The sequence below is a fragment of the Chelon labrosus genome (assembly GCF_963514085.1).
Source record: "Chelon labrosus genome assembly, chromosome: 6".
Classification (NCBI taxonomy): Eukaryota; Metazoa; Chordata; class Actinopteri; order Mugiliformes; family Mugilidae; genus Chelon; species Chelon labrosus.
In genome coordinates this window covers 12302848-12313912 of record NC_140342.1, presented here as the reverse complement: position 1 = coordinate 12313912, position 11065 = coordinate 12302848, and the positions used below count along the sequence as shown (strand labels likewise).

Here is an 11065-nt window from a genome sequence, read left to right as displayed (position 1 = left end):
TTGTTGTTTGCTAGGTACGTGCTCGAGACACAGCTCAGGTCAAAGTCAGATATGACGTACAAGTGTGTACTAGTTAGAAGATAAAACATTACTTTGACATAAACACGCTGGCTGTTCAGCAAAGCTGCTTGAGTTTATTTATGACCTCTTTTAAAATATTTGATCTGCTCAATAAAAACATTCTAGTGATGATAATGACCCAAATTGTCCAGCACTAAATTTACATTTTGACACTTGTACTCAAACTGAACCCGAAGCTGTCTTAGCAACATTATTTGCAGCGCGTTAATGTTCGCCTCTCTGTGTTTGTAGGTGGTCGTATCAATTCCAGGGATGTGTGGATGTACAACTCCCAACTCAACCTGTGGATCAGAGTGGCTTCTCTGAACAAAGGCCGCTGGAGACACAAGATGGGAGTCCTACTGGGCAAGGTAAGGAGGGAAATCTTCTCATATACGCGTGAGGTTTGCAGCAGAATTGTTTCTTCTCAATCCCAAAACATGTATGTTGTTGCGTCAAAAGAAAAATACTATTGATTCTTTCTATAATTAGCCTGTTATCGTGTTTGTTTAAAACAGTTTTTGCAATATTCTACCCTGAATAGAGAAAGCAACCCAAGCTAGTCAGTAGAAGTTTACAGCATAGCCTGGACTCGTAGAAACATATTGAAAAAGCTGTGTGCAACCCACAGTGCAGCTGCGGAGACTTTATAATATGCTTCACTTTGAATAAAGCTGCAGTTTCACGGGAAAATGTGACGTGTGTCTACAGAAATTTGAGCCAGGATTGCTACGAAACAGGAGGAAGAAAAGGGGTTGTATTATTTACTCACTGAGAACATTCTGTGGAATCACCTGCAGGAAAGGTATTAGAGTGTTCACTGGAAGTTTGGGCTGCTTTCGGTTCTTACCTTTCACAATCGGTTCATTCCTCCCTTCTGTCTTCCACACAGACCTGAAGGAATTTGTTTTTAACTAGACCAAGGGTTTTACATGCTTTAGGATAACTGACATTGAGTATCTAGTCTTAGAAGTGACACACTCGCAGAAGGAGGAAATAGACCTCTCTAGTTCTTAGCAACGTCATATTTGACGAAAGCGTGCTTTCTGCTATCGGGATCTTCCGTGTTAGTCTACGAGGGTGTGTTGTGACAAGGAATTATTATTAGTAGTGTTTGACTCATTTGTTAGTTTGCGACTCACTGGTTCCAGCTCACCTTGCACATCCTGGATACATTGCAGATTCAACAGGCAGAATAAACTTGGCTTTCTATGTAAAGCCAGCATACAAAGATGTGCTGCTCTACATTTGAAATCTTTCTCTTAGAAATTATAGACAGTCTTTATACAGTATTTCCATAACCCGTCATGTGTCAGACAGCTATCTCCCTACTCTTCTATATACTGCATACTAAACGTCGTGTCAGATTAATAACAGATCCTGCACCAGTTTGGTTGTGAAATTTGAATGAAGTAAATGTCATGTAAGCTGATCGGTAATCCTTGATCAGTGCTTTACTCTGTTGCCGGGCTGTACTCTTTCTTACTAGGCAGCTGGACATTCTTGTTTGAGTGCACTGAGAGTTTAATGGACGTGTGCCAGCGTCTCACACTTCCCAGTTAAGGACTAGCTTCGTCCACTAGCTTGTGTCACGCTCCACGTGCGCCTACTCGGTCACTTTAGCCACGAGTGTCCTTAGATAGCAGTGAGAGCTCTGTACTGATGACTCGGTAAACACACGGTTTGTATGTGCAAGCATAATTTAAAAAATAATCTTAAATACTTATACGGCTGCTGTCCATAGTGCTGTTAAATTCTATATCCAATCTACTAAAATGCTAAGTTAGCCATTAAATTAAATAACTATATTCCTGTTTTGTTAAAGAAAGTTTGTCTTCAAAAGATTTGACTTTGTAGCGTTTGTGGTCGTAACCATCACATTGTAAAACTAGTGTTGTCCTCTGGTAATACAATAATATGAATACCTCATGAAACGTTTCTGGATTGTAATTACTTCTCATAGTGTTGCATTAAGAAGAGCAGGTGCAGATTGTGTTGGGTGAGGTATTCACAACATGCAAACGCATTACTCATCAGGTGTGTTTTAGTCATCATGTATCCACGTAAGTGCACATATTCTTAGAGAGCTTTGGCCTGAAGCAGAAGTCGTTCACCTCCTTTGCAGCTTTCCTTATGTTTTGAAGGTGAGTTTCTGGCCGGTCTGTACTGGGTTTTCAATGACTTCATTACAACACCCAAAATACATTGTGCCTCGCCACAACAAAAACGCACGTGTGCATTTGATCTACAGCACATGCTGGTTGCGCCACAACAGGTGGTAATCAGCTGGATGGCTTGGCTATAAAAGTCAGTAATTAACTCCAGAGTAAGTCATTGTGTCAAGGTATAGTGAAAACAACTTCACCTGCTGAGCCGCATCTTAACTAAACTATAGACCATTAATGGAAACCAAGTTTAAACTTAATGATCTGTGGCTGACTGAACACTCTCATGCAAGAATCATTTGATTTGATTTGAAAATAAGATCACTTAAGATTTTGTTCATCACTACTCTATTTCTATTCAAATGTACAAGGACAGGAATCACAAAATGTACAGATGTAGAGGCAGTAGTAGACACATACATTATTTTATGTGTTAAAAATGAGATTGTCCTTTTTGATCACTTTAGGTAGTAACTGCTTGTTCTCTTGACTGGCACTGACACTGACTGTCTGAAAGAAGATATTCATTATTTAGTAAATTAACTTATATTATTTTTATTTATGATGCAAATTTCTTTAAGTGTTTTCTGTCAGAAGGCTTTAGCCCGTGTTAGTTATACTATTTCACGTCCTCATTATCTGGCCAGGAAGGATGTTTCCACTGAATGTTCTTTGTCACAGTTGCATCCCAGATAGTATCGGGCATTTTATCACAAAAAACATTTTGTTGTCTGTTGTCGTTTTTTCCCCAGAATTTAGTTCCCCCTCCTTCTGAGCTTGTACCTAGTCATTTCCTCATTCAGTCTGTAATTTCCCCTTTTCATGCTACAGTTGCAAGTATGGAGTAACAAAGCGGCGTGTTCTAAACATGCCTGTATAATGAGCACGTGTTCATGCTTTTATGAAAAGACTTTCCGGTAGACGTCACTATTTATATTTTGCATAGTCAAGCACAGTACCCACCACATAAGCCCACCTAAACTTGCCTTACTATGTTTGTGCAAACCTTACATTCACTGATACACCCCGAGTTGTAACATTAAACCTTTAAAGGTGATTCTCACAGGGATACACTGTAGGTAAAAGAAAACACACTTCTCTGTGACCCGCAGTCTGTGCAGTCTGTGCAGTCCTGTTGGACTGGTCTTGTTTCCACAGAGCGTAAGCTAAAATAGGTCACCAGTTGTTTTCCTCTCCCTGTTATGGCTGCACTTGGTGACGGCTGTTCTCATCCATCATAATGTAACTCTCCGTCTCTCTCTCTATTCTTCTATCTTGTTTCTCTCCTGCTCTGCCTCAGTGTTTCTTTCACTGTCAATACTTCTCATCTTCCTGCACGTTCAGGAAACAGTTAATCATTCAGCCACTGTCAGTGCTTGAACGTGGCCGTAAAATTAGCTGTTACCGCTCAGTGTCTAGGGACCGTGTCCGCAGTGAGCTATAAATCACGTTTGGCTTAGTGTTTATGCGACAGCAGCATACCTCAAGTCAGTACTGGGTATGTGCGACCATCATCAAGCTCATGTGAAACGTTCCTGTACTGATAGACTTACTCCTTCATGGTGTAAAGAAGCCGTGTAGGGTGCCTTATCGAGTTAGTGACAAGTGGCAATGGTGAAAAGAAAAGAGGGATCCTATGCCCTACCCCAGTCCCTACCGCTACCGTCTTCAAACAAACTAGGGTCTGGATAGCTTCAGAGGAACATTAAAGGGTCACTCCACCCAAAATATTTAGAAATGCAATACATTTATCTTTATTGTCTGTATTATTGTGTGAAATCCAAAGTATCGATAATATATTATAATATCATAAAATATAATGCTTTTAGTGCCATACAACTGTTGTATTGTGTTAAAGTGGGAAATAAAACGTGGATTTAATTGACTTTGGGTAACTTTGGTCAACCAGCTCTTCAGATTCAGAAAGAAAAAATATTTAATTTTCTCTTTAAACAACACTCAATTAGCTTTATCTCCATGTACCATGATGTTGTTTTAGCCCTCTTTTGTTCACTTGCAAGATAACAGTTTTCAGTCTGCCTACATGCCCTCAGTCCTTTTCCAAAAATTACAGTCTGCCCTCCGCAAAATAAATCCGGGACTGTTGTGATTACACGTAAAATAAAAACGGGTAGTTAGTTAAAAGCCAGGTCTCAGATAATGGCGCCGTGGTCGACACAAGTAAAGGGTGGCTAAAGCCCTGGTGCCCATCAGATAATGTGCATGATATTTAAGCATAATGTACAATCCTATCTCTTTAATTTAATGAATTCAACGATATCATTAAGCTATTTTAACCCCCTGTTGTTGTGGATTTCTAATCTAGTAGTATTATAAGTAATGTTATACTATTTCAGTCACACGTGCTCAGTTAAAAGCATGCCACTGTTGTTGTATGGCTGCAAATCTTTGACAATAAAATCACTGTAAACAAATTAAGGGTTTCTGTCCATTGACATGTTGCAGGGGTTTTAACAGATGCAGATGCAATGTTAAGTTCTGATACACAGCGTGATGCAGTAACTAACCTGTGAGCAAACCAGAACAGATCAGAGCCGAGCTTCTTGTTAATGTGTGATGCTGAATATGATGATTAATGTTCATCATATTCCAACAGAGGACGTTAAAAATACAGACCTGCTTCAAGTAAAAGCCTTTCTGTGGCTGAGGTGAATAGAGGTCACAAATTAAGGAAATACAGTAAATACATGCATGAAGACTGGTTTGGAAAAAAAACAGTCTACATGGATCATCAGCTTTACAGTTGGAAAAAACAGTCATGCTGTCCAGGTGTCTAATGGGTTTTTGTTCCCCTTCTTTGCCTCCGTTGCTGTTTGTTTCTCCCTCTCCCTCTCCCTCTCCCTCTCCCCGTTCTTATTTGTGTTTCCGTTTTTGCATAGAGACAGGAACAGCCTGGAGGTCCTCTGTTGCACAAGCTCTGCCTGCTGATGACTAGTTCTATGCTCGTAACCACTAGTGCTGCTTATTGTGTATTCCCGAGAACGTTACCGGCAAAATATAGACATCAACCTATTTTAACCATTTTTCCTGTCTATAACATTTATTTTTTAGTTTGATTTATGTGTATTTATTGTTTTTCAGATTTGGTCAACCAGACCGCATTTGTCAGTAAATGTGGAAAACTAAGCTGTCACAAACTAAATGAAAAAGAAAAGCAAACAAAATGAAGTTCTGTTTTGGTTCAAAACTTTGTGGTGTTATTGTAAACCTACACAGACCTGTGTCATTTTGCCAGTTGAGCAAATTAGGAAGTAGTGTTTAGGGTTAGCAGTTGCACTCATGCTTGCAAGGAAGTGTTTACAGGTTTAAGAGCAATGAGGAAAGAAATAATTGTGCTTGCTTCTGAAGAAACTCGGCATTCATCTTCTGCACCTGATAAACGAGTTCTTTAAGTGCTGACGTAGGCTTGTGGACTGGAAGACATGTATGCAAAGATGTTTTACACATGTCACAATGTTTAGGTTGTGGTGTATGCCAAATGTTTCTAGGTATCTAGTTCCACTCGTCATCTGATCCATATCTGTCCGTGTGTCTGTCCTCAGGTGTACGCTGTGGGTGGCTACGATGGCCAGAGCCGCCTGAGCAGTGTGGAGTGTTATGATTCCTTCTCCAACCGCTGGACAGAGGTGGCTCCCATGAAAGAGGCCGTCAGCTCTCCGGCGGTGGCCAGTTGCGCCGGCAAGCTCTTTGTCATAGGAGGAGGGCCAGACGACGAAACCTGTTCAGACAAGGTGGGAAACAGATGTGTGCCCCCTCCGCCCACACACTTAAGCACACGGTGATGAGAGCAGAGGTGCTTTTTGTCTCTGGGTACTTGTTTTCAATAATTATACCGTAGACACTAAAGGGATGTGCAAAATCCTGTGCATCTGAACAACTACTCAAAATTACAAGTTAAACTTTTTTGAGGTTAGCGTTGACTGTTACATTTACGGTGCATGTATGTGTGAAGTATCTTGATGTGCAAGCAGCCATCTATTTATCAACATTTTTAGCTTTTAAAGAGTTACAGTACAAAATCAGAATCTGAATTGTTTTCAGTTTAGCATCACTGACTGGTAGAGTCGTTCAATTAAACGGCTGCACTTCCTGCCCAGTCAGGTTGATCCTGCTTTGGTTTGTTAAATTTCATTAACTGTGTCATTGTCATTGTCACCATGGCAATTGTTTAATCTCACTTCATTTAAGTTTTGATTTTACATGAATAGAATATACATTTACTCAATCAAATGACAGTGACAAAACAGGAAACGGATAAATGTCATAGTAGGAGATCAAAGTGAAAGACTTTGATACAAAAATAAACATGCTGAAGATAAAGATTTCAGTGAGGATGATGGGTAACAGTCGCAATACAGAATTTGTTATCTGTCACGCTACTGTGTGAAATGACCCAAGACAGATTGGGACGTGACTTGCAATCTTAGAATAGTTTCATTATGTTTTGACTGACAGCCACATTGCTGGAAGTAAACAGGAAGGCGGTGACTTCTGAAGAATCAGTTTAATTCTTCTATGAAATAGCTGGCATTTTTGTTTATGTCTGTGCTGGCTCTAGACCAGACATCAAGAAGCAGATGGGCATTTTTGTAAAAGATAAAACAACAACGCACGTCTCTCTAGCTGCATGGCTGACTCTACGTGTCCAAGGGGGACGAGAGCTCACGAGACTGCACTTTTGATCTACCCCTCTCCTGGTTCTCTTAACAGGGTCATTTACATTGATCCCAGAGCTCCACATCTGTTGCAGCGAGACACCCTGCACATTAGGCATAGTTAGAGACTAGACTGCTTTGAAAGAAATCTATTTTAAAGAGGAGTGGGTGAGAGAATGCTGGGATTGTATGCAAATCACACAGAGGCACGCTTATGTCAGCCCTCAGAGCAGTCAGCCACAGAAGAAGCTCCACATTCCTCAGTTTTTTTTTTCTGTTCAACAACTGTTTTCCCACCATACAGTATATATTTAAAAAGATACAGGGGCGTTCATGTCTTTCACCACTCTAAAACACCACCACATGTAACTGTATGTCACAGGTTCAGTGCTACGATCCAGAGACAGACACTTGGTTACTACGGGCCAACATCCCCATCGCCAAGCGCTGCATTACAGCAGTGTCTCTCAACAACCTGATCTACGTGTGCGGTGGTCTCACCAAGTCCATTTTCTGCTACGACCCAGCAGAGGACTACTGGATGCATGTTGTGCAGACCTTCAACAAACAGGTAAATAGATTAAATACATATTTTGCACTCGGTAAACAAACTGACTTCACCTGCAACAATGCTACATTCACGTATTTCTCTCTCCCTTTGCAGGAGAGCTGTGGCATGTCGGTGTGCAATGGCAAGATCTTCATCCTGGGCGGCAGAGGGGAAAGCGGTGAAGCAACAGACACCATCCTGTGTTACGACCCGGCAACGGGCATCATCACAGGCGTGGCAGCCATGCCGCGACCCATCTCCTACCACGGCTGCGTAACCATCCACCGTTACAATGAAAAGTACTACAAGCCATGACCACAATCACACAGAGACACATACATTCTTACATGAGAACAAACACTAAAGAAACTCTTCAAATACACCACATGAAATAACCACACACTTTTTGTTCATAACAGGGACTTAACACTTCAGCCCACAGTACCAGTGAGCTAATTTATTTTCTCGCAGCATCATGTAGCAGTACTCAGTGTGCTGTAATTCTTTTGTTGTTGTTAGTTAGAGCGCTTCTGCGGAAATGCTCTTTAACTGATAACACTACCAGTCCATCTGTAATCAGAGCTAAAGTGGAATCAGGCCAACGCAGATTTGCCTTGTAGTAGTAGTAGCCATACAAGGTTGGGAAGCATCATGTAAGAGAAATAAAGAAAGCAATAGGGATAAATCAGACTAAAGATATTTGAGGAAAACATGATAACTTGTTGAATTACCAAAAATGAATATGTTATTGATAATGCTGAGTATAAATGAAAATATAAACTTTGATTTGAGCTTGGATTTTATTTCTTTATCTTGTAGTAATGTGGGAAAATATATTCTGCACAAAGACTTTCAATCATACCAATAGAAATTCAATTTGTTTTCACACCTAACTGTATATTTTATGGAAGTTAATTCTAACTGAAATGACTTAAAACGCCATGCCTGAATTTGAATCAGTTTTTATGTGATATAGCGACAAGTCATCAGTTTTAATGCGCACTTGCCAATATGACTTTTATTACTGGGCAAAGTGACCTTAGTCTGAAATCTAGGTTGCCAGTGTGCTGAGATTGCCACAGATAGTGCTGAAGAAACAAAAACAAGGCCTTAAGACCAGCACTGAAAGTACCCACGCACAGTCATTTGTCTGCAGAATAATTATTTGACAAATGAGTAGCCAGGCCCAATTTATGACCTTTCTCCCACTGCACTCCATTAGAGTCTATGTTGATACAGTAGAGAACAACCCAGCACTGGTAAAGAACTTTAAACAAAAAAAAAAAAAGTTTAAAAAGTACAGTTCCTTGCTTTTTATATTTTTCTCCTTGATGCTAAAAATGACCCATAAGAAATGTGGTAAACAGTCAGCCAGCTGCTCTCCCACAGTATCAGTTGCCATAAATATGAGTCGCTCTCACCCTTCAACCCAGAGCAGAGTGAAGAGAAGAGATAAAGAGCACGGGCTGTACAGAAATATTGGAATAAAACCCCACATGTGTTTGCCTTTTCCTTCTCTGCCTGTGTTATCACCTCATATGTTCTGATCTACAACGCTTTATTTAGCTCCATTATGATTATTATTTTTACACTCATTACACACACTCAATACGTTTTATTTTTTTTTATTTTTCTTAAGTTATACTTGTTTGTCTCTTTTTTTTATATAATTTTATTGTATAGTATGTAGCTTTACAGTAGTGTGTCTATTTCATATCAATGTTAGTTCGTTGGTGTACGGGGCTCGTGGGGTGGTTTTGTAGATGTGAGAAGCCTTTGTAGATCAAACTCGAAGACTGCTCTGAATAAGTGGTGTGCATGTACGTATGTGATTTTATTTTTTTTTTTTTTTTTTTTACTCGGTCTGGATGTGTTGGAGCCAAGCAGGTTGCAGTGAAAGCAATGCACAACTTGCTGGCTTCTATTAACAGAGCTCTTCACACTGATGCTAGCACCTCTCACCTGTACATGCCAAGATGTAACTCGGGGTAACCGTAGATACCTCCAGGTGTGCGTCCGTGTGTGTGTGTGTGTGTGTGTGTGTGTGTGCGTGTTTACTGGTCAGCTGAGATGGCGTGTGTAGCAGAGCTATACATAACACAGGGCGGCGGGGTTCTGAATGATTTTGGATGCTGTGGCTCGTGGTCAGTAAAAGTCACCTTTTACTACATATGGTGTTGATAGACTAGAGAAATTGCTGTGAATATAACTTTAACATGTTTTCTTTGTTTAACCTGTATTTAAATTTAAATGTATCTCTTTCTTGGTTGCATATTGTGTTTTCTGTAACTGAGAGCCCCATTTGTGCACTTTGACAGGATCCTGTTAAATGTAGAATTATATGACAATGATTTCCTTTTTTTTTTTTTTTACTGTATCAGTAAATGTTCTTTGCTTTCATGTGACGTATAGAGGAAACGGTAAAAGGGCCTGTCAGCTCTTCTTGTTGGACACGTCCTGTAACTCTGATGTGCTATAACTTTAACAACCAAGAAAACAATGTCAAGGCTGAGGAAAGGTTGACAAAGGTGATCTGTGAGTTTGTGAGACTCCCTAGCAATGCACAACATATCATGTTAGAAGAGCACGGATTGTGCTTCCATCTGTCAGTCACAATGACAGACATAGGTGGGGGTGTTTCAGCTCGAACCAAACTTCAAGGAATGTTAGCATGAGTTCAGGATGTAAACAGTAGTAGGGGCTGAAAAGAAAACATCCCCAGGTCCTCCCGACCTCCTCTTGGGTAATTCAGGAGCCCAACAAGAAGAGTTGATGGGCAAGAAAGCGGTTAGACAAAAGAGGGGTGGGGGTTCTAAATAGTGAGAGAGAGAGAGAGATTGAGTGTGTGTGCGTCTGTGATTTCACTGAGTATTTACTCAAAACGGGCCACTAACACTGTCCTGTTGTGCTGATTTATTGATTGTCATTATTGGCTTTGTAGAGTCTTTCATTTTTTTTTATATTTACATTTGATAAAATTATCCATTGTTTTTGTGTCTGTTCTGATTTTTTTTTGTCTTCTTTTACTTGTTGTGGTGAGTTGTGGGACTGTGTTGCTTGAGATGTTTTGATTCCAATGTGCAAATTAAACCCCTAAAAAGAGCTAAGCGTCAAAAGCTGGTTAACAGAGTTGACTATGAACGCAAATTTAAGCCAAAGTGGATTTGATTTACTCACCCAGGTCATTTGATTTAATCACCCAGTGCCTTAGCCTGTTAATTTCTGCCATTTTTGCCTTAATAATAACGGATGGGGAATTAAATCGGATCATTTTGATGCAAATCTTTGTTATTGGATGTATGATGTGATATTTTAAGCCCACTTTCTACTCGGATGTGAGAGAGCTTTGGATTTTTGTAAACTGCAGTATGTTGAAATGTAATGGTTGACTTGTATCGGAGAAACATCAATAAAGTTGTTCTTTCTGTACCAATGCTTTGTCCTGTCTCATCAGTGACAATGTGTATGAGGTTACCAGCACTGAGTAAAAAAAATGTCTTTACACTCACCGGCCAGTTCATTAGGTACGTCTGTAGGCATATAGACATGATCAGGATGATCTGCTGCAGTTCAAACCGAGCATCAGAATGGGGAAGAAAGGTGATTTAAGTGAA

General features: G+C 40.1%; 1 protein-coding gene across 1 annotated transcript in view; it reads left to right on the top strand.

The window, feature by feature from the left end:
- The window catches only part of klhl24a (kelch-like family member 24a), an 18420-nt gene extending 7536 nt beyond the window's left edge, over window positions 1-10884 (top strand). The window contains exons 5-8 of the mRNA XM_084546529.1: window positions 313-431; window positions 5789-5977; window positions 7284-7472; window positions 7566-10884. Of these exons, the coding sequence (XP_084402655.1) occupies window positions 313-431; window positions 5789-5977; window positions 7284-7472; window positions 7566-7766 (698 nt within the window). The 3' untranslated portion in view covers window positions 7767-10884. The remainder of the gene's footprint in view (window positions 1-312; window positions 432-5788; window positions 5978-7283; window positions 7473-7565) is intronic.
- Window positions 10885-11065: the final 181 nt, after the last annotated feature.